Source organism: Colletes latitarsis, chromosome 14, assembly GCF_051014445.1.
Source record: "Colletes latitarsis isolate SP2378_abdomen chromosome 14, iyColLati1, whole genome shotgun sequence".
Classification (NCBI taxonomy): Eukaryota; Metazoa; Arthropoda; class Insecta; order Hymenoptera; family Colletidae; genus Colletes; species Colletes latitarsis.
Window position 1 is genome coordinate 26,485,294 of NC_135147.1, and position 24,148 is coordinate 26,509,441.

General features: G+C 43.4%; 1 protein-coding gene across 8 annotated transcripts in view; it reads right to left on the reverse strand.

Annotated features, from left to right (window-relative positions):
• Kcc (solute carrier family 12 member kcc) overlaps positions 1 to 24,148 on the reverse strand; it is a 125,933-nt gene that overhangs the window by 77,030 nt on the left and 24,755 nt on the right. The window contains exons 1-2 of one of the 8 annotated variants that reach the window (XM_076782571.1): positions 15,077 to 15,477; positions 10,770 to 11,092 (exon numbers count right to left, since the gene is read on the reverse strand). The exons of 6 other annotated variants lie outside the window; for them this stretch is intronic. In XM_076782571.1, coding sequence (XP_076638686.1) covers positions 10,770 to 10,827 — 58 coding nt within the window. In that variant the 5' untranslated portion in view covers positions 10,828 to 11,092; positions 15,077 to 15,477. Of the gene's footprint in view, positions 1 to 10,769; positions 11,265 to 15,076; positions 15,478 to 24,148 lie in introns of those variants that run through there. One more of the 8 variants, XM_076782570.1, reaches the window with a different exon arrangement.

Sequence of the window (24,148 nt, forward strand, 5' to 3'; positions counted from 1 at the left end):
ACGACCAAGACCATCGTTTCGCGGAGCCGTTGCATTTCGAGGATCGCGAATCGAAGACGTAAAATCACGAATTTCGATCTCCGGATAGACGGATCTTCGAACGTCGTTCGATTTTAACTAGGAAGGAAAGTGTCGATAAGCCTGACCCAGTTTTGAAATTAACTTGTTCACGACAAGCGCAGGCAGCGAGCTCTGAAAAGTAGAAAGCTTGCAGGATTTCTTTGCAACGCTTTACAGATTCTACAAAGTGCTCGAGCTTTCTATGCAAGTTACTTCTCGTTATAGTTACCGACTCGATGCGACTGAATTTTGAACTGTACGTGTTTTGGAGGATTCTAATATCACAGTGTCAGCATTATCTTTTACAACGAGGTTGTACGGAACGTAAGCTTATTATTTCCCGGGATAAAATAACAGAATCGAGGGGGTGGAACGAAGGAACAGAATCTCGAAAACAAGAAGGGGGAAGGAATTGCCAGGAAGACGGGGCAGGGGTTGAAACGCGAAAGTTTCAGTCGCTAATGAACGACCCACTCCCGGAATCGGGTGTATTTCAGCAGGCCGCTTCGAAAAGGCTGCCAGTGACACTTGAAATCTCGGCCTCATTATATCGCGGTTTCACAAACGTCATTTTACCACTGTGGCTCGTTGCCTCGGCCTAAAAACCAGCTTCTCGTCAGGATGTAACGCGGGCTAAGAACAAACGAAAATCCCGCGGAATTCCACACGTTCGATAAACAAATAACGTTCGAGCAACAATTTTTTACTTTATTTGTACGATAAACTTGTCCCACTTTACGAGAAGCGTTCGAAAAGGTCTCTCAGAAACGTTTGGAAGATTCTAGCTCTTGAATCCGAGGCAGGAATTTGGTCTTATAGGCGGGGAATACTGTTCTGTAGTTTCGTATGGAGAAATAATACTCGAAAATGGTAAATAATTTTTATAAGCGTTATTTAGCGGTTGGACTGACGTGTTTATCGATTATTCGGGGAATATTCGAAATATTTAGAGCAGGTTGTTCGCAGTCTCGTATTATAATATTATAATATTAATCCCGTTATAAAGTTAATATTTCAAGCACAGTATAGTATAATTTTTACGGGAGGAAAACTTTATTTGTACGATAAACTTGTCCCATTTTACGAGAAACGTTTGGAAGATTCTGGCTTTTGAATTCGAGGCAGGAATTTGGTCTTATAGGCGGGGAATACTGTTCTGTAGTTTCGTATGGAAAAATAATACTCGAAAATGGTAAATAATTTTTATAAGCGTTATTTAGCGGTTGGACTGACGTGTTTATCGATTGTTCGGGGAATATTCGAAATATTTAGAGCAGGTTGTTCGCAGTCTCGTATTCGTGGCAGAAGCGGCGAATAAATGAATATTAATCCCGTTATCGAGTTAATATTTCAAGTACAGTATAGGACGAAGCACCTGGGATCGTAAGTTCCAGATCCCAGCTCATGTTTTGTTAACGACGAAATGGTTAATGGTTGCATGCTGATGGGAGCTGGTAAGTTTCCCCTAACTTTCCCGGTAAAATGCATTCCAGATTTTATTTCCCCTGTCGTGCGCCGGGCCGAGAAATTGCTGAATTTTTGAAACTTTCCTCGCTCGTTACGGTGGTTTCGATTTATCTTCGTCGCCGCGGGAAGAATCCTGACATTTTTACGCGGGGTTACGCGTGCACGAATTTTTTTATTTTGTCTCGAAACGACGTTTAAAAAACCGAAGGTACAACGGCGATCCTTCGGGGAACAACCGACAGCCAGCTTTTCTCTTCATTCATTTCCGACACTTTTTACGGCGCATGCGTAACCCAGTTGCACACCGAGTCACGATAAACTGAAATTCGCGAAACTGCGATATAAACTCGGGGGAAATTTGCTCCCTGATACCGCGGCTCGATCCCGAGCGTTTTAAACTTTTGGTAATTTAACGAATCTCGCCCTCGCCCCATCGGCGTAGGCGTAGCTGAAACATTTAACGGATTGCTCGGTGTTGGAATAATTACAAGGGATGCTAAAACAATTTTTCATAGAATCCATTACATGGAATTAAATTGCCTGTATAGATTAGTAAGAAAATTGATTTCTAAATTTTGAAGCTGAACATTCGGGGCAGTATCGTAGAAACCTGGTAATTTTCAACGAAATCTAGTGCAGTGGGGTGTAATGACGCCCCAAAAATAGTGCTTACTCGGATATTTGAGGAGCGTTAATTTTTTAGGTTGAACAAACAGGCGAAACGACCCCACGTGTGCACATAACAGTTATTGCTATTATATTGAGGCTTTCTCGAGTACGCTAACCGACTGAATCTATGGACGCGTGTTCAAATTTTCGCCAGAGGGCGCGTGAAGCCACATTATATGCGACAATTAGCAAGTATATTTGTTCGAACCCAAACCGTAAGCGAATTGACCCCAAACTGTGGAGTTAAACAGTTTCCATAGATATTGTAATTCAATCTAGCCTGCAGTTTGCTAAAATAAATATTAAAATAAAACACGTTACGCCCGGTTATAAGCTTCTAAGCGTATCTGCCAAGTTTCCTCTCGTTAATGATATTTTTTCCACCCTCAAGAACGGGCGTTTCGAGCTCCCAGTAATTAAACGAAACTCGCGGGCCCATTGGCGTAGCGTCGCAGAAAAATTGAATGGACTGACAAGCGTCAAAGGGATAACTGTCGACGGTCGCTGACACAAGATACTATAATATAATTCGGTATAATTTTTCCAGCAGGCTTCGGTTTTGTTACGTGTCGAAGTCTTACGATCGTTAAGTCACGTCAAGTGCACAGTCGAAGCCAAAAGCTTTACTTCTTTCGAAGAAGAATCACCTTCCAGAAGTTTTTCGACCGAATCCAAGTCCAGAAATTCTATTTCGCCTTTTCGTTTTTGTTTGAAAAATAAATAAAAGGAAATTTTCGTAACGATTAAGAGAGTTGTTGTACTGGAAATTAATTACACGTTCGGTTTTCATACGACAGTTATGTAATGACATGTATGGAAACAGGTGTCAAGAGAAAGATCGCGAACAAAAGATTCTAACGTATCTGTGTATTTAACCGTGCAAAATAGCATAAAATCAACGCGATGAACTGAATCGCGTGACTGATTCGCTGCACTTTCCCTTCAAAGAAGACTACCAGCGAAAAAAACTTGAACGTTCGCTAGTCTACGGCTTCAAAATGAAATTATCGATGACCTAAATAAAAATATTGAATATGCATGCTCGTATAATAGACGTTTCCAATAAAATCGATTTTCTAGGCCGTGCCGAAGCAAACAATTCGCGATCGGGAATAAAATTAACCCCCTTCTTCCACGCTGCGTTCGATTGAAACCCCGTGAAAAAGGATAATTAAATATTTTACGAAAATTTAACCACAATAAAATGACACATTACATAGAATTCTTAAGAGCTAACAAACCGAGTGTGTTTCAGAGGATACGGTGCTACCAATTTCAACTCTTTTGCGTTGAAAAAATTTGATATTGGTGTTCAAACATATATAAATAACTGTAGAAAATTTCATTGCAAAAGGTTTTATGGTTTTTTTGTCAAAAATTCTCAAAGGAAGCTAGAGAGTAGAATATCAATGTACCATAGAAGGTTTGACTAGGTTTGAGGGGATCCAGTGTCATCAATTTTGATTTTTCTGAGTCCAAAAAATTTGAGAGTGTTTATCAACTATGTACAAATAACTCTGGTACATTTTATCGTAAAAGGTTTACTAGTTTCTCCAGAAAAAATTCTCAAGCACAGCTAGAAATATCAAAGTTCCATAGAAAGTTCGATTATGTTTGAGAGGATCCAGGGTCATTGATTTCGATTTTTCTGGGCCCAAAAAATTTGAGAGTATTTATCAACTATGTACAAATAACTCTGGTACATTTTATCGTAAAAGGTTTACTAGTTTCTCCAGAAAAAATTCTCAAGCACAGCTAGAAATATCAAAGTTCCATAGAAGGTTTGACTATGTTTGAGAGGATCCAGTGTCATCAATTTTGATTTTTATGAGTTCAAAAAATTTGAGAGTGTTTATCAACTATGTACAAATAACTCTGGTACATTTTATCGTAAAAGGTTTACTAGTTTCTCCAGAAAAAATTCTCAAGCACAGCTAGAAATATCAAAGTTCCATAGAAAGTTCGATTATGTTTGAGAGGATCCAGGGTCATTGATTTCGATTTTTCTGGGCCCAAAAAATTTGAGAGTGTTTATCAACTATGTACAAATAACTCTGGTACATTTTATCGTAAAAGGTTTACTAGTTTCTCCAGAAAAAATTCTCAAGCACAGCTAGAAATATCAAAGTTCCATAGAAAGTTCGATTATGTTTGAGAGGATCCAGGGTCATTGATTTCGATTTTTCTGGGCCCAAAAAATTTGAGAGTGTTTATCAACTATGTACAAATAACTCTGGTAAATGTTATTGCAAAAGGTGTTACAGTTTCATCGCAAAAAATTCCCAAATAAAACTAACCACTTTCAAGATGTTATTGTCTTACCCTGCTAGAAACTGTAGCCAGAATGAGTTGCGTAGTTCGGGGAAGATGATAGAATATGTTTGTTGTGAAAAGGCGTGGACGTGTTTGAGTCGGTATTCAGGGATCGCAGGTAAACGAGGCCCGACTAAACGCTGTGGAAAAGTGACAAAGGAAGCCCCGGCGAGTCGTAGACGGGTAGATCAGAAACTGACGGCTACATTACCGGTCGTGTATGTGGCGCACCGGAGTGTCAGAGATTAACTGTCCCGCGACATAACATCCATTGTTCGCCGGCTCGCGTTCGAATCGAAGCCGGCTAAAGTGGGAACAGCTGCTCGGAAGAAGCATGCGCGCGGGCAGAAGAGGAAACGGGAATCGGGATTACCGATAAGGCGGCCAGGTTTCGCGGAACAAGCAACACGTGGCACCCGAGTATCGTCGAAACCGAAATCCCGGGGACAATTGCCGCTCATTTAAGCATCGGTCTCGATTTTCCACAACGGGGGGGAGGGAGGTACCAGCAAAGAAATTGCATCGACTCCCGTTCTTATTGGACCACGCAGCCGGCGCCGTCCCTTTTCCCGGATTTATTGCCGGATTCCCCGAGATCCCCAACGCTTAACGTTTATCGGACCGATCGGGACCCGATAACGAGCGAATCGAAAGCGCTCGGGAGACGAACGAGCATTCTAAGTAACAAGAAATACGCAGTCGGTGACACTAGTTTATCCAAGTTTCTTTGCAGTGCTCGAAAATCAACTGGGGACTTTGTAAATAGATCACTTGGGACGGTCGAATCGGATGATCTTATACATGATCGAAACTCTGATTTTATATAGAGTATTTGGCCAGACCTGGGAAAAATTTTAATGGGAGATTCTAGAGGCCAAAATAAGACGAAAATCAAGAATATCAATTCTTTGACTGAGGCTTCGTTAAAAAGTTATAGAAATATTTCTGGCCACATAGTATATTTTCGGTAAAGAATTTTTTTTCTCGAAAGTGCGTAGGATTTCGGGGGTATGTGTAATGACCAAAAATGATTGTATTTGTCCCCCGCAACCAAAAATAATTTTTTTACAATGATTTGAAATTTTTTAATTTCGACGAAAAATTTAGACACCTACCTCCTATCGATTTTTCTTAGAAATTCGTTTTTCATTTGTAATAAATTTATTTGACGCTCTACGGAAATGTTGTCTAATACTTTTTTGTAGGTACCCATGGGCTCTACTTCAGAAAAAATTTCATTGAAATATATTCACTATTACAGGAGTTATGGCTGTTTGAAAATTGGACCACTTTTATAGGGTTTTCCTAACTTTACGGGGTTAAAGAACAACTTTTCGGATATTTTTGGAATTTCTACATATTGTCCATCAAAATACGCGTTGTTTGCTTTTTTAAACATTAAAATCGTCCAATCCGTTCGGAAGTTATGACCTTTTAAAGATACGCACGAAATTTTGGAGTGACATTTCTGGCCTGCAATTAATTTTCGGTAAGGAATTTTTTTCTCGGAAATGGTTAGGATTTCGAGGGTATGTCTATTGACCACGAATGACTGCGATTGACCCCTGCAACCAAAAATAATTTTTCCAGAACGATTTGAAATTTTTTAATTTTGCCGAATTTCAGGGGAATCGTCATTCATGGCCAGACATTGTATTTTCGGTAAAGAATTTTTTCCTCGAAAGTGCGTAGGATTTCGGTGGTATGTGTATTAACAAAAAATGATTATAATTGACCCCCGCAACCGAGAATAATTTTTCCAGAACGATTTGAAATTTTTTAATTTAATTTTTTGATAACTTTTTAACGAAGCCCCAGTCCAGAAATCGATACTCTTGATCTTCGTCTTATTTTGACCTCTAGAATCTCCCATTAAAATTTTTCCCAGGGGTAGCCGAGCACCCTGTGTGGGGTAGAAGCTTACAAACGATTGAAACTCCGATCTTATATGGGATGATTCGTCTGAATATCTAATTGGCGGTGTACAACAAATATTTCTCGCAATACAGTTGCCTTTTTAAACTATTCGAATAGTACAGAAAATATTCTTTGTCGCTGACTCGTAAAGATTGCTGCCAAATGTCTCAGCGCGACACACCGACGTCGAACAAGTAACCGAGCATCGTCGGTTCCGCTATTTTTGTTCCGTGTCAGTGTTTCGCCGCCTCATCCTTGAAACCAAACCTACCAAACCTCGTAAAAGGCGCACGACTATCGTCATTATGTGCACCGCGGAGGTTTAAAGATTAACGATCGACCGATTTAACTTGGGTCGGGTTACTCACGGCCGAGAAAACGTATATCTTTTCCACTGGATGGTTTAAAAGCCGTCGACGTATAGGTATCGCAAACGAGTAAATCACGAGGCCCTCGCGGAGCATTTCCCTTGAAACGTTCTCGGCAGAGCAAACGCTCGACTTCGGTTTCGAATATTGCTCTCTATTAAAATTCACGCAGGCAAAAAGTAAATATTCCTCCTCCGTCGGAAATTAATTTAAATCTTTATATCGAGGGGGGGCTCGGTCTCATTCGATCTATTTCTTCCAGAAGTTGACCCATTTTTAATACCATTTTCAATTTAAAACGATATACTTTAGTACTGTAATTTGTACGGAATATTCCAGTGGACTATTACTTGAATTAAAAATTGGAAGAAAATTATTCACAGCCGAAAGCAGAGAAAATCTCGTCTCTACGGAACTCGTAAAGAGTGGTTGATCTTTTATTATTCAATATTCTGGACTCTTGGCCACTAGTGGAAGGGTTATCCTTAAATCCGTCGTTGGTATCGATTCCGCGAAAGACTAGAACGTCTTCCACGCCCCAAATATCGACGGGGTTGTCTGGGAAAACGCGCATCTTTCGGTCCTCCGCGTCTTTCTCTCTCGAGAACGTCTCGCGGACAGGCGTTATTTCCACGGACAGGCCCCTGGCAAAGGTAATCCGCGGAGGATTTCAGTGGAGATGGCCCGCCATTGTTCTCGAGCCACTGCATTCAGATATCGTTGCTCGTACAATGCCGGCTTTACGGGAAAACAAGGCACGCGACGACGAAGGGGCTCGTTTTACGGCCAGACTCCCGGAAAGAGGATCAACTTTGCATTCTATCGCGCCGTCCAAGACCCGACACCGGATCTCCGCCTTTTTGTTCGGCGAATCTCAAATTAATTTCACGAACCGACGACTCCGGGTGGCAGTAAAAGGACAGTAAAATTCGATACTCGACTTTTATAACTCTGAACAGAGATAACAGAGACTGTGGTCCCCTTTAAAGCAGAGAATTTCTACAATGTAAACAATAAATACCAAATATTAATAGCGTTGCAAAGTGGATGAATACATAGTAGAAAACTGAATATAATTCGATGTAATAACGATGGAAAAGTTTGCTGAAGGAGGTATCGCTAAATCTTGGAGCGGGAAATTTGACGAGGATAAAGGGAACGTGCTCGTGCACGAACACGCGGGGATAAATCGTCGAATGGACAATCTGTTAAGCTTATCCTGGCGAGGATTGGTCGACGGGCTCGTAGCCTTTGGTGTACAGGTACACGGAGAACCAGGAACTGCGGATTTGCCGGGGAAACGTTCGTACAGAAAATCGCGGGGCGCTTTCGAGGAAGAAATTTACGATCGACAGCGAGAGAAGACCGTTCCACGGTTAACTCGGTTGCAACGCGATCGTTTCCGCCCCCGCGAAACCATCCACGAACGATCGTACGAGTCTCGAGTCGATTGCAATGTGCATTGGAACGCTCGAAACGATTTAAAAGAATTTTTGCAATCGTCAATGTTCTTTGGAGCGGTCTATTTACGAACCAGTAGAATAGCCAGTCATAGTCAGACGCGAATACAAGTAGTCTACGGTTTAAAAATATTTTATTTGTTCGAAGAGAGTTTGTGAAAGAGCGTTTCGAGTCGTAGGAACTAATTAATAAGCAGATAGGAAGGTCGGTGGGCGCGGAGAATTCAGTAGAATAGGGGCCAAGAGTCAGACCTGGAATTTCTTGCCAGCGGCCGTAAAAATACGAGAGGCTTTGCAACGGCAAATGGAAAAATAATCGTCTTCGTTGTCGCGTGAGTTTTTCCGTGCTCTTACGTTCCCAAAAAGAATTCAACGGGAATTAAAACGGGGAACAAGGAGTTTCCAGCCGCGCAATATGAAACGCTGGAATAAAGAGACGAGGGAACCACACACCGGTTCGCACTTGATAAAAACAAGAACTCGCTATTGTTTCGAGCGAATCAATGCCTCGGGACAAATAAATCCTTATTCCGGATAATTTCGAAGCTGGGTATGGTTGCAATTCTTTTTTCGAAATGTTTTTTTTCCTTCTCGTGAACGAATACAATGTTATACAGGGTGTTCGGTCGTCTCTGGGAAAAATTTTAATGGGGGATTCTAGAGGCCAAAATAAGACGAAGATCAAGAATATTAATTTCTTTACTGAGGTTTCTGGAAAAATTATTTTCGGTTGCGGGGGTCAATTATAATCATTTTTTGTTGATACACATACCACCGAAATCCAACGCTCTTACGAGGAAAAAATTCTTTACCGAAAATACAATGTCTGACCATGAATGACGATTCCCCTGAAATTCGACAAAATTAAAAAATTTCAAATCATTGTAAAAAAATTATTTTTGGTTTAAGGGGTCGAATACAATCATTTTTGGTCATTAGACATACCCTCGAAATCCTACCCACTTCCGAGAAAAAAATTCACGAAGGTGGACAAATTTTTTGACAAAATTAAAAAGTTTCGAATCGTTCAAAAAAAATTATTTTTAGTTGCAGGGATCAATTACAGTCATTTTTGGTCAATAGACGTACCCTCGAAATCCCATGCATTTTCAAGAAAAAAATTCAGTATGGTCGGAACTTTAAACGTTAATAACTTTTTAACGAAGCCTCCATCAACAAATTAGTATTCTTGATTTTCGTCTCATTTTGGCCTCTAGAATCTCCCATTAGAATTTTTCCCAGGGGTGGCCGAATACCCTGTATATTTAGATAAAACAAATGTTTAACAGAAAAGATTCACTTAGAATTTCCGTAGAAGTTTAATTTAATTATTTTCGAAATTTCTCCGCGAGTTTATGTTAAACTGGAATCGTTTAACCCGGATTAAAACGTCCCAGAAAAAAAAGCATCGAGGCGACGTTCTCGCAGGGTAAACTGCGTTCCGCAATTTCCCTCGATTATTCGCGAGGAAATGCGATGTATTTTTTTTATTTTTTTGATTTCGTTGACGCGAGGCCGAGCCGCGTCGACGTTTTCGCGATGGAAAATTTCACGAACGCCTGGCAACTATTTTTATGCCGCGCGCGGGACACGTGAAACTCCGGTTTCGCCGCTTTAAATAGGGAATCGCGATCCTAGATAAATGGGGAGTTTCGCGAAATACGTGTCACGGAATCGACAGCCACCGATGATCGATCGAAATGCTCTAAATATTAACGGGAAAGTATATGTAAGACTAAAAACCGCGGTGTTCCGGCGCGCTTATTTTAGGAATCACAATTATAAGGCCTGCATAATTCAGTGCCATCTCGGTGATATGAAACTGATATCGAGTGTTTATTTTAAGTTGCTCTATTTTCCCTCGATGCCACTCGATAGCTATGCCCGTCCGTGTCGCGATAACTTAAAAGGTGTCTGCACATGGCATCGAAATAAACCTCCAGGTGTTCAATTCGCCTCTAATCCGCTCCTTCGATTCTTCTCGACGCTTCATTCGAGGGATAAACTTAGTAAAACAATTAATGCAAGGGTAGATCTACAAAATAAAAGCTACTTCCAGTTTTCCAAACTCAGCTCTCACAAAGCGGACTTTGCGATTGAAAATAAAATTCCAACGACAGAAAAGAGTAAACGAAGATGAGATAAATAATTTTTAAGGGAACGTATCGACTTCTTCCAGAATTAAACGCGTATCGAAGTTAATTGATGGGTATCGACACAATGGCTTGGACGTTCCTTGGAACGGTTGCCAGTTTCAATCACAAATCGACATTATCGAGACGCGTCCTCCCCCCACCCCTCCTATCGGGAAACAACGAAATTCGTTCCCGACGCGAACAGTGGCGCAAGTATAGAACGTCCGGTGGAAAAATGTCTGCTTCGACGTGGCCGATGCTCGCGACACAGATCTCTATTGAACCCATCGATAATGGACATCGTAAGGTCGTTTCCTCCCTGCGCAACAATGGAAACGGTCTCTGACAATGGGAGAAAGACTGAACGCGACGGTACTTGCCTTCGACGAGCTGCTCCTTCTTCACCAGGATCAGAGGAATGGCGCCCGAGTTGCTCATGGTCTTCCTGGTCCTCTTCTCCCTCCCTTATCTAACAGTGTCCTCTTCCCGGTTCTTCAGCGGAGCCTCTCGCGGCACGATAACATCCAACAGACACCCCACTCGATTTTTTCGATTTTACGCGCGACCTCGCGAGCGAATTAATTATGGAATTCCGTTATCGAAGGCCCGTTAGTCGTCATGACGCGACGATAAGTCTCTAGCGTTGCACTTTCGTCGGATCGATTGTCCGGCTTTTGTTTTGCTCGATCGCCGCGACTGCTATCTGGAAAATGTTCCTCGGCTCTCGAGCGCTTCCTATCTAATGGCGTTCGTGTGCTCGCGCGATTGCAAGGTCCGTGGAAACCGTCAACATTCGCGACGGGGATACTTCGAGGTTCGATCTTTGGATCGAGGCTCCTTCGAGACTTTTAAAAAATTTTTAGGCAATCCGTAAACTGTGCAAATGAAAATTTGATTTCTTAGTTAACCCGCTGAAAACGACTGTTTTCTATCGGGAAAGTGGAAATTGAGAGAATCCATTTTGCAATTGGACGAGTTCCTCGGGGACTCTGGGATGCAAGGGGCGTTTCCAAAATGGCGGAACGGATTTCTAGCGATTTTGGGGGGCCGGGACATCGATCTTCATTTACGCGCGGAAGGAAAAACTGGATAATGGGCACGGTGTAACAAAGTAACCGGGTCAAACCCCCGTTCTTGTCCACCGCCGGCGACGCATCCGGTTGATCGACGCCTGTATTCTCAGTTCTCGTACGCGCATCATCGATCCCGCGCGTGTCACCGCGCGACAAACCTACTTTGTATTTATGTACACGCCCGTTGGAGACGCTCGAGCACTGTGAAATTCCCCGTTGGAACCGGTCGAGGAAAAATCTTCCTCGAAATAAGACGAACGATGGAATCTGAGGAAAGTTTCGACCACGTCCGCTCGAAGAATCGCTTTATTGTTTTCGCCCGCGCCTCGCAAACTTTCGAAAAGAAGGTTAAGCTCTTCTCCCGGTGCCTCGATCGACGGATAACAGCCACGAACAAATTAAACCTAACGGGCAAAATTACAACTATCAAACGCTGGGAATTTTTTCGAAATATCTTGAGTTAATGTAGAATTGATTAATTTGATTTCCTTCTGGCAAAAGGAGTTTCGTATCTCGATATTTTAGGCTTCTCGTGGGAATTTTTTTTCATATACGTATGCACGAAATAAAATTGTGTAGAAATCTTTCCCTGGGATTACACATTTAATTTAATTTCCTCCTAGCAAAAGGGGTTTCAGAGGAATATACGCGAGGATTTTATTACGCCTCGGTGTTTTACTTTTCTCTAGGGAATTTTTTGTTCGCGCTAAATAAAACTGTGCAAAAATATCGGTAGTACGGAAGCAGAGGGTTCCGAAAAAAATGGAGTTTGCAAAAGGCAGCGGCGGGGGAAAAGATTGATGGGGTAAACCGCAAAGCAGACCGCGTACGAAAGTAATAAATGAATAGCGAGGGGGAACGAAATGGCGGACACTCTCGAATCGCAATTACGAGCGGATTAATAATGAAAATGGGATGATACTCGTAACACGTGTTCCCGATGAAAAATTAAATCTCTCGAACACGACACCGGAGGAAACTGTGTCATTCGGTTGGTTCGATGACACTTGCGTGTGATCGATCACGTGTGATTTTTGCCACGTTACGTGACTCCGAAATTCGCTCGAATATACGTAAAAATAATTCCATCCGTTGACTTTCATCGGTCCATCGAGCATTCGATCTACAATATTTCTCGCTATGTTTATTTTCATATCGATTCTCTGATTCGCTGTAGTTTCTGTAAAAGTTTCTCGAAAAATTCCAAAAGTCGAAGTACATATTTCGCATCCTCGGAGGAATTCTCTGGATTTGCTGTACACAAGTTTTATCGGAGAAACTTTTTCCTGGGTACAATTCGGGTAAAGATTCCAAAATATATTGGAATCATCCTTGTTGCACGGGAAAAAAATGTTCGACTTTCCAGCGAACTGACAGGACCCGATATGGGAGCTTTCCGAAGCTTTTCGATTCTATACGAGCGGTCGAACGCGTGATTTTTCAGCGGGAAGCGCCAACGACGTGCTCTCGAATAATTTTAACACTCGCCTTCGCAGAGTTTCGAGCAAATAACCCAGTGGGAGTCCATCGTTCGGAAATCCCTCCCCGTGGTTCCAGTTTTCGAGTTCTGTGCAATTCCCCGTGTCGAATTATCGCTCGAAAATTCGAGTTTGGAATTGGAAACGAGAAAGGGGTCTCGTAACGATCGAAAAATGAAATCGGTGTAATGGTCGACGTTGATGAGAGTGTGCCGGAAAGGTTGGCCGGCTGTTTCAGCAACACGTCACTGATCGATCACGCGCAACGTTGATCCCATATGTGCCACACTGTATCGACGTGTAAAGCCTCTGTATGCATGCACGCTCGGTGGCATTCATGACGAGCAACTTCTCTGCCCGGGGAATCTATTCAGCTCGAAAATGAACGTCGAGAAATCGCGCAACGAGCCCAGCGAATTGAATTTCCTTTCCGGAACGTTAAATGAATTTTTTCCTATTCGCGGGAAAACCGACTTCAACTATCGAACGCGGTTCCAGATGAACCTAATCGTTTCCACGCCCCGAAACGCCGCGTTTCGGCGAATCGCGCTATACATCTGTAATTAGAAAAAATAGCCTCCAGCGTGGTTTTTCAACCTCGAAATTATTTTTACCGGATTTATCCGTTTTAACATCTAATCTTGAACGTCGATTGGTTTAGCTGTTCGGTGAAAAGTCATGTTTATATATGAGAGACGAAAGCTGAATGATATATAGTTAAAGTCGAACGAAATATCGTTACGTAAACGTTGTGTACGAGCAATTGGTGATCGATGCATTCTGCAATGTGGCGATTAATGATAATTTATTGTAACGTATACGTTGGATTCCTCGATTAAAGCGATTCGACCTCCTATAAATATCAGTCCTCTTTAACAAACGAAAGGTTCAATATTTTCAGGCAACTACGAGGTCAGTGTTGTCCCTCTTCTTGCAAGGGAATACAAAGAATAAGTTCATTAACGTCTGTAAAATTAGATGGATGATTAGTAGAATATGGTAAACATGGACCAAGCGAACCATTTTCCTATGTATCCTAACAAAATGTAAAAAAAAGAATTCTACAATACTTAACGGACAGACGTCAATAACGAGTAACTAATAACTATTATTGGAAAATTGTTTGCTTTAAAACCGCAACGATACTCGATAGTAAAATGGCGGAGCAAGGGTATGAACGTATATACTTTAAAAATTGTATTAATTAATGTTTCGGAGAGCCTAGTCGAATGATTTGACGATGATGGAGTATTTTCCTGTTTCCCTCGACCGTGAGCAATTTTTCCGGATCACGTAACCGCACGACAGCGTCATAAATACGGAGTCACCGACGACCTTTGGCCCCGCGTAACGTTTGACGAATGAAGGGAAGTAAAGTCGCTCGCTTTGCGGTAACAGGAAATCGTAAATTACCCCGACAGGGTTGATTCCGTATCTGCACCGGACAACCGTCCATTTTTGCGACCACGGTACGCGCCCCCTCGACTCTTCGATATTCTTTTCCAGGTCACTCTCTCCGTTTCCCTCAATGAACACTTGTTGAATACAATTTTTAATATACCCGGACCGTCCATTAAAACACTCGTAACCGATCGAAATTAATTCTAGAAAACGCGCAACGGTGGAGCTCGATTATTCTCGTAGGTCGGGCCGTTTCGCCCTCGGCGAGATTTTTATTCGTTTCCTCCCTTATTAACGGCTCGAGGGTCGCGGGACCGCGGGACACCGAGAGGTTAATTGCCTTTCCGACTGGCGGACCGCCTCCGCCGGGGCGAACACACATTTTTAGAACGTTTAGGTCGAACAAAAGCCGTCGTATCGAGCAACAAGTCATCGCGACGAGTCTTCGCGAGCCAATTACGACCGTCCCGTTTCCCAAATGGTCATCGATCCTCGATGGGACGAGTTTTCGAATGCTTTGGAAAGTTCCCCGAGGAGCCTGGAGCCGAAAAGATCGCCTCGAAGTAAGATGGCGACTCAGAGCGATCGGAGCCGCCCCCGAAAAGGGTAGTTTCACTGTTGCTCGAACGAGAATCTTTGCGTTTCGAGGTAAAAAAAAAAGGGGGAATTTCGAGCGAAACGCGCACTACGGGAGGATCGTCGATCCCTGTGGATCAGAGATTCGGGATCCGGGACCTTGTGAGCTCACTCCCGGTTGGACCTGGATCGATGAAGGGTGCCTCTCGCATCGCCTGGGTCGTGACTCTCGGTCCGGTGTCAGCACTTTCTCCGTGTACGTCAGGTGGATCTGTCGATCGATCGTGGCGTTCGATCGGCGGGTGGAACGCCGCGTTCGGGGCACTGTCGCGGCTCGCGGTTCAATTCGAACTGATGGAAGGAACCCGGGTAACGAACGCGAACAACGCGGAGGAGGAGTCGCGATCGCGAATCGACGTCGCGGGACTGGCCTGACCGAATGACTGACTGGCGACAGGACGCCGCGAGGAACGACCAAAGAGGGTTTCGAGAGACGGGGTGGCAGAGGGAATCGCCAGGACACCGTCACCGGCCAGGACGGGGACGCACAAGTGGTTTTTCGCGTTTTCTCCCGGGGGTTGGTCGGCTCTCTGCCCCACTCACCTGGTATCCGCGTAGGGTGCGCACCTACTACTACCCCACAGGGTGTACTAGCTACCTCTGCCACCCACTAACCCGTCACCCACTCGGCCACCCCACTGCTTCACTCGCTAACGCCACGTTACCGACTCCCCCTCTACGCCACCCTTACTATCCCCTTCTCTCTCTGCCTCGTTCGCTAACCGTCTCTGTCTGTCTGCGTCCCCGAGCTTTCGACGCTCCTCTTTTCGACGCACGCCGTCTCTCTACCAACGACCTGCATCAAACAACTACGCGATAACGTTCCCTAATTCGACCTCGCGACGCGAATCGAGGGAGCTCCTACATTCACAGAATTACTCTACCTAGACCAACGATGGTGCAAGGCCCTCGTCGAGGGTTAAAGGATCCCAGTGTCCGTTAATTAGCACGACAACTCGAAACTGGCGGACTCGGTGACCGCTTCTGCGGATAGAACGTCTCGGGATTCGGAGCATCCGTGACGTTCGAGCGACGCGAACAACCCTGTTATTCGCGGGACGCAACGGGGACGACTGCTTCGAATAGTAGACACATTAACAGCGTCCCCGTACTCCGAATCTTGCTGTTTACACCGCCCGGAGACGCGCTTTGTTCGAACGATGCATAAATCCCGGCCACTCTGTCGTTCGAGCATTCCCGCCGAGCCCTGACGTCGCTCCAATGCAAATGGCCGCCGCGCCTCGCCTCGCCTCGACTTTTCAAAACGATTTAATTCGTCAAATATTTCGCCAACGTCCCAATGAACCTCCGTTTCACAAAGATAATTAGTGAATTAGACGCCCGGTATCCAAATTTTGCTTCTTCCGTTCGAAATAAATACATTGGGAGATTAGGTTCATTGGGCTTTAACGATTCGTTTCGAATGTCAAGTGTTGTGGGTAATTTTTTCCAAGAGGAAATACATTTTATATTTGACTTCATGACTGTTTCCAGCGTCGAATCAATTACTCAGCGGAGTTTAACGAAAGTTGGTTGATTGGGTAATATTGAAATTAAGAACAGAAATTTGAGCATTGAAATAAACTTGAAGGGACCGAAAGCTCCTAATCGCGGGTCGTGTTCTTTATCGTAGCCAGCAACTTCTGCCTCATTCTTTTGTATCTTTAAACATGAACGAGCTAAGTGCCCTGGCGTTAACGACGTTCTTCTTCTCGTCGTTCTCCAGTCTCCGTCGGGAATTTCGCCGTAATAATGGCGAACTTGGCTCTCGGTTTTTTCGCCGGAACTTCTTAAAGTTCGTGCCACGCTCCAACGGGTCCCAAAGTTCGCTCGGAACGAAAGTAATCACGACGCGGGTTACGCTTTGATGTTTCGCGAACGATGAAAATTTCGTTATTTCCTTGCTGGACTTTGGATTCTTTTGATATCGATACAGGGAACGTGGAAAGACCTGTGCAGAATTTCAGACGTTTCCAACAACCGTAAATGCTCAAAGTATAATGCAAAATACACATTTCTAAAGTCCAAGTTTCTCTCTTATCGTTCGTATATTCATTGAAAAATATTTCTTCGTCGCAATTTTTAATTTTACTCGATAGTTGTTGCTATTGTTTGCAAAATGACGCGTGCGAGGGGGTTTGGAAATGGAACACATGCTCGCGGAAGCCAGGAGATAAGGGAATCGATGCGTTCCCGCTCGCTCGGAGAATAAAAGACGAAACGGAGAACGTCGGTTCGGTTTTAAAACTGTATTTCGGAATTGGACTCGTAAGAGGATTGAACGATAAAGGGATTTGCCATCTGCCCGGCGAGGAGCAAAAAATAAATGCCGTTTAACAGATATCCGTACGATGGAACCTCCATTACCCGAACTAATAGGAAGACACGACTATATTGTGCCGAGGTAGGTACTTCTCGAATAGATCTACTTTTTTACGTCGATCATTCTCCGCTAGAGTGGTCTTGTAAATATTTTAATACCCATAGAGTTGCACCAAAATTTCTGCTGAATTCTTTGTCCAAGATTAGCGAACACAATCACGATTAGATTACTATTTACTGGACCGTACAGCGCAGCTTATTGAGCTCATTAAGCTGCATGGTTCGCTAAATATTCATCTAGTAACTAATTATCAGCGTTAATCAACGGGGCAATACATTCATCGAATTCATCTTCTGGGAATTACCTCTTACACGAGCGAATTAAAATTAGAAAAATCCTGTACAAAGTATATGAAAAATTAAATAATATGAAAGGACTTAAATGGAACCAAAATGGCGATGGCAGGAATCCACGCAACCGGAGAATACAATTTCCATTCGAGACACTGTTTTTGGGGGTGTGCGAAAGGAACTCTGGTTGAAAAGGAGGGCCTTTGTCCAGTCGGACGTCGTCCAATTATCGAGGTTGTAAATCATACGGCGTGCGTTTCGAACGTCAAATGAATTGGCGGTTAAATTTCCGGGGCGCTCACGTGTCGTTAAGCTAAAAGGATAAAATTCGTGGGGTGTGACCCGTCCACCCTAATCGATCGCCCGTGTTGGAAGCAGTGCCAGCCGATCGACCCCTCCGCGAGCCCACATTGTACACAACCGTTGATAGCGGCCCTAAATATCGAGGACGGCCTATCGCGCCGTAACGTCTAATACGCTAGCAAATTTTCTTGGCGCGAAGAGGGCGAACGGTGGCTCTTTACGTGTTTTCTTAGCCTTGAGACGTAATTCCACGACGTTGCAGGAAAGTTGTTTGCGCCCGGAGCCTTGGTGTGCACTTACGGCGTCGATCTACGCTTCAAATTGTTTGTGTTTGTTTGCGTAATACCTTCGAGGTTAGGTCTAAAAGCAGTCCCAACGCCATTACGGAAATTACTCTTTGTACCACGAGTACACCGACTAGTAAAACTCGAGAGACCGTTTAATAAACACGGTGAAATAAAAACTGAGCCTTGGAAGGGTTCGTGTATAATTTGCCAATTTTTTTTTAACGGTTCTCAGGTCTCAGCGTATTTTTATATGGCCTGTATGATACACCTTGGATGCTTAATATTCATTTCCAGCAAGGAAAGATACTTCTCGATCGCCCGGAACTTTCCAAATCTTCTATATTGGTGATTTAAGGAACACTCGAAGCCTTTCTTCCGCCATTAATTATCCCCCAATGGCCTCACATTCACGATTTAAAGAGGATCGTAAAATATTTTATAGCCATTATAGCACGATGGGAGCACTGGCTTTGGAGAGGTGTATCAAGAAATCTTCGCCAAATTCAAAGAGATTTTATACGTATACTTTGACTTCGACTTCGAGGCCGCGTTTCTATGGCGAAAACACTATGATTCGAAAAGCGTGCGAGGCACGTGGCGGAGCTGCGTTGTTTGTATTCCGAGGTTGAACGGAAAAGAAACGCTCGTCGCAATCAGCGATGAATGCTACGTGTCCTGGCCGAGTTCTATCGTTAAATTAAGCCCCGAAGCAACAGGAATCATGGCCTCCCGTGTTCCTGAAACGCGCGAACGAGAGCTTGTTTGCTGCCAAGACGTTCCCAACCTGATAAAATAACATGTCTCCTCGAGCAACCCTGTTTCCTCACCTCCTCGAACCCACTCTAAGCTCGCGATTTTTTCTCTCTGTCCAGGAAAACAGAAACTTCCTCCATTTGGTATTCCTTCGATTACAGGATGCAAATCCCGCAACGAAACTTGGGGACGTTGAAAATGGATGGGAATCTCGCGAGCGGGAATTATCGCGGACTTTTAAATTGTTCCTGCCTCTAATGAAATCTTGGGAACATGCAAATGTGACCAATTTTTTATTTAATTCTGTAAGCTGCTCGCTTCGAACTATTTCTGCGATCGCTTTTTCTACGCTTTCGTTTAAGTTTCGGTTTCATTTAACATCGTGAACTCCGGAATCGACCAAGAATCTATTCCAGCGCGGTTTATTTGAATGGCAAACGTTTCTTCGGGCGACCGTGCAAATACCAGCTGTGGTGTGTCAATAATTTCAGCACGAAACAAAGATAGGAACAACGAGAAACGATATTTTCGGTCTGCGACTGAAGCTTAATCTCCGTGCATCCGCAAACAGCGTTAAGCCGCGGCGCCGATGAAACGATGGACGCAACGCTGCTGCCGTGCACGCGTTTTAATGAAACCGGAAACTGGTTTTCTGGGAGCACCGAGTGCACAGGTAGACGGCTATTATTCGCGTTATTACGGTTTACGAAGAGCTGCGTCGAGCCTAGGCGACGCGACGCGGTCTGTTCATTCGCGGCGCGCGAATTAAACAACTAAATTCGGTCCAATTAAATTTACGGACAACGGCCAGGCTTAATAAAACAGCGCTCAACTTTCGTCCACCGCCAGCGGTGAGTTCCTACCGGGCCACGGGTCGATAAACTTTCACGGAAAGAGCGGGGAACACCATTTTGGGCCAACAAATATTAATATTTAATTTTAATGGAATTTCTAAAAGACTCACTATTTCTCTTTTCTTCCGTAAATTTGCTTATGTTGGATTATTTAGTGCACGAGGATTTATGCCACAAATAATCGTCTATATTTCGAGTACAATATCGACACATTTGGCTAATAACAGAGACAGAGTGAGTGCCCACCCAAGCATGGCTCATCACAATACAAAAGAAGAAACATGCATACGTACATTTCGATGTGAGATGTCGCGATTTGGGTAATAACTCTTCGATCTATCAGTCGATAAACTAGGTTTCCGTATAATATCCAACAGTTTGTACCATATCGAATATTCTATGGACTAGTTCTCGAGAAATCATCCCCGATTCGAGTAAATTCTGTCGCCTAACGTTATCAAGACGCTGTCGCCGTGGCGTTTCGATGGTCGAGAATTAACAACGCGTTTTTCATCGCGAGCAAAGGAAGTCGTAAAACGATCCTTGTCGCGGATTTAAAATAGCCGTAAAAATTAGCGGAACGTTCCCCGCGGTGAACTGTAACGGATCTTCCGAGCTAGGGGCGTAATTGTCCTAATTAAATTCACGACACCGAGCGCTTTCGCAGCGAAGTTTTAATGAAACGTTAGTAGAGCTTTACGACCGCGAGAAAAGACGCCATATTCCCGTTTTCGACGGTCGAGAAACGTTAATAACGACGTTTGACCGATTCGTAGGCGACGGTAATGGAAAGATACTGCGAATCAACAGAGGAACCATTAAAAGATTTCCCGGCGTGTTTGTCGGATAAATACTATCGCTAATGGAGGATCGGCTTCTCGCTTTATCCAAATCCAATCGGGTTATGAAAAATTTCCACCGCAACCGATGCAAACAATATTATATACCCTCGTTGTTTGCTCTCGAGAATCCGCTCGAATGCTAATTGAAACGTACAAACGCGTATCGATCACTGCATTTAAGTAAACATATTTAATTAGAAACAATTACTTTCGACTCCGGGTAATAATTACTGTAATTATATTGAAATTTTTATGCGTGGAATAGCTCGTTATTTATTCTCACGACAGTATACGAATATGCTTGAATATGAAACGAGCGAAATAAGAAGTTCGTAAGTACGCGAGAGACGAGGTGCAGACGAAACGCTGTTATTAACCCGGGAATATGTCTTCTACCTAGTTTGCCTTCTGGGGATTAGTTAAACAGTCGAGTTTGTAAGCTTTAGCAAAGGGTCGTCTATTAAATATATTTTATTTACTATCTAACTAAATGTACTATTTATTATTTGAGAATTTTTTTGAAAAATGATACTTTACCAATTGTAACGTTTAGTCTAGGTGCTACAAAAGGCAGAGGAATGGCGATGATGCAATCGGCGAGTAAAAATTGTCGCTGGCGAGCGGGAACTTGGTCTCCCGCGACGAAAGGGTGTGGCAGAACCACCCTGACCGACAACGTCTCGACGCGGCGGTGCGCTAAGGCCCTGAACTGAATCGAGGTTCATTGTCTGTGACCTTACTTCGCTTTCTGTGCAGCCTTATTCATAAATGCACGGGTCTCGATTGTTAACTGGCGCCAGGCATGCGATCCATCGCCGCTCGCGACCTGCACCCTTCGAATTTCATCGTGTCAGGGGTTGCACGAACATCGAGCACCGCCACACTGCGCGAACACCCCCCTTTGCACACCGGGGAAACCCTCTTCGACCTTTTCTGCCGCGAAACGCGGCCGCAATTCGGATCAATCGAACGCGATTCTTGGAATATCTCGTCCGCGTTCGGAACCACCGAAATACAAATCGTAAAATTAGCAGGAACCGTCAAAAGCGACGATTATTCCAACAGTTCCCAGGACAAAGAAAATAGGTATGCATATTTAAATCGCGATACCAAGTCCCCAGTTGTAAATAAAAACTCGAGTAAGGGAAACTCTGTTAGTGAAACTTGACCTAAAAATAAGTGAGCTTTGGAGAAACCATCGAAGAAACATAGTATGGTATTAAATTGATTATTCGAACAGATAAACGCATATTTAAATGGCGACTCCAAGCCCCCAGTCGGGAATAAAAACTCAAGGAAGGTCTGGTCGAGTATCGGAATAAAATGTCAGAATTTAAAATGCGCGTATCCATTGTTCGTCGCACGACAAAGCGCGAGCAAACAAACTGAACTGCAAGCTATTAAAAACGTGAAATATTCTGTTATGATTCGATCCAATTTCACGGAGGCGAAGTTGTACCGTGCAATGTTTTGCAAATACCGAACCGCGGTATCTGGTGTTCGAGTGACATAAAACACGCCGTGTTTGTTGGCTCGAGAATACATGCCTTTGTATTGTTCGATATATAGACGCGAACAAAGCGGCGCGATATCGTACGGAGCGCAGCGCCCAAAACACAAATCAACGAACCGAGAAATCCACACACCGGAAGAGCTTACAACGCGGACAAACGGAGTTTACTAAGAAAGGAATTAAGATAGGCGGCCGAAAGAGTAGTAAAAACAGCTGATATATAATCGATACTATAGTAGTACCTCGCTAATTGATCGAACTTGATCCTCGGTTAAAAGACTTACTGTCTCCTTTCACCTTTATCTTATCTTTATATGTATAATTTTGAATTATACAGAGTGTTCGGCCAGGCAGGGGGATTCTAGAGGCCATAATAAGACGAAAATCAAGAATATCAATTTGTTGATGGAGGGTTCGTTAAAAAGTTATTAAAGAATTAAATTTCACCACCTTCTCGAATTTTTTTCTCGAAAATGCAAAGGATTTCAGGGGTATGTCTAATGACCAAAAATGATTCTAATTGACCCACGCAACCGAAAATAATTTTTCCAAAGCGACTTGAAATTTTTTTTTTCGTCGAAGATTCACACCTTTTCGAATTTTTTTGTAGAAAGTGGGTAGGATTTCAAGGGTATGTCTATTCACCAAAAATGATTGTAATTGATCCCCGCAACCGAAAATAATTTTTCCAGAACGATTTGAAATTTTTGAATTTAATTGTTAATAACTTTTTGGTATTCTTGATTTTCGTGTTATTTTGGCCTCTAGAATCCCCCATTAAAATTTTTCCCAGGGTTAGCCGAACACCCTGTATATCTCTCCGTTTAAAACTATTTCTCAATAACAATAATAATAATAAAAACTTAATAAATCGTTTGTATATCGGATTTTTACGAGGTATCGATGATTTCTATCCATCTTAAAATTGTTTTTTCCTCCTGCAGGATCCAGAGTCTCCAAGATGGCGGACTTTGAACGTTCCCTAGCTTCGATCGCGGACAATTTCACGTTGAAGAAAGCGATCAGGGGGCCAGTTTCAGTCGAAAAGTAATCGGATATCGTTGGAGGATCGTCGTGTTATCCGTGCAATTATCGCGGCTCGATAGCGAAACGTCGTGCACGAAGGTCTAGGATAGAAATTGCGTGACATGCTCCAGTTAGCAGTCTCGAGGCCCGCATTCAGGAATACGAAGCCCAAGCGCGCTGGAATAAGGTCGCAGACAATGAACTTCGCTTCTGCTATTTTGGAGCTAGATCGCGACGAATCGCTGGCTGATCTTTCGGCCAACTTCTCCAGCCCGATCCGATAACCTCGTACGAATCCAGAGACTCCGGTGGAATCTCTGACGACACGGTTACCCCGCCTCGTTCCACTCTTTCTACAGATTCGCGATCGAAACTACTCGCCTTTAGAAAGATACCGAGAGCCACGCGGGCGAGAAAAGAGGAGAACAATTAGCGAGAACCTCCGCGATGCAGCCTGAATGGAGCAAATTGCCACGTTGGCGTAGTTTCATTCTCCTCGATTTACCGTTTCAGGGTCGAATGCGAGCACCTTTTCAAAGTTTTGTGAATTTTTGCAACATCGATGGCCGTTCAAAGATTCGACGATTACGGGAGACCAACGTTATTTGATCACATTTTTTGTATTAATGAAAAATTTAATAGAGCTATGCACTTAAAAAAGTCGAGGTCTAAAATAGAGTTGCTAATTAAAGTATTCAACAAGAATTTGGGGCGAACTTTTCCAATTCCAGGGGAGGGGAGAAAAGTATCCCGTTCGAGGAGATTAACGACGTACGACCGTGAATTTATCGCCACGCGGTCGAAAATAGGTTCAACGACAATCTAAATTATCTCGACCGGAAATTTCCCCGTCCCTTAATTGACAATCGGATCCCACCGTTTATTAAAATAATTCCAACGATCCGAGCCCTGGAAATAGA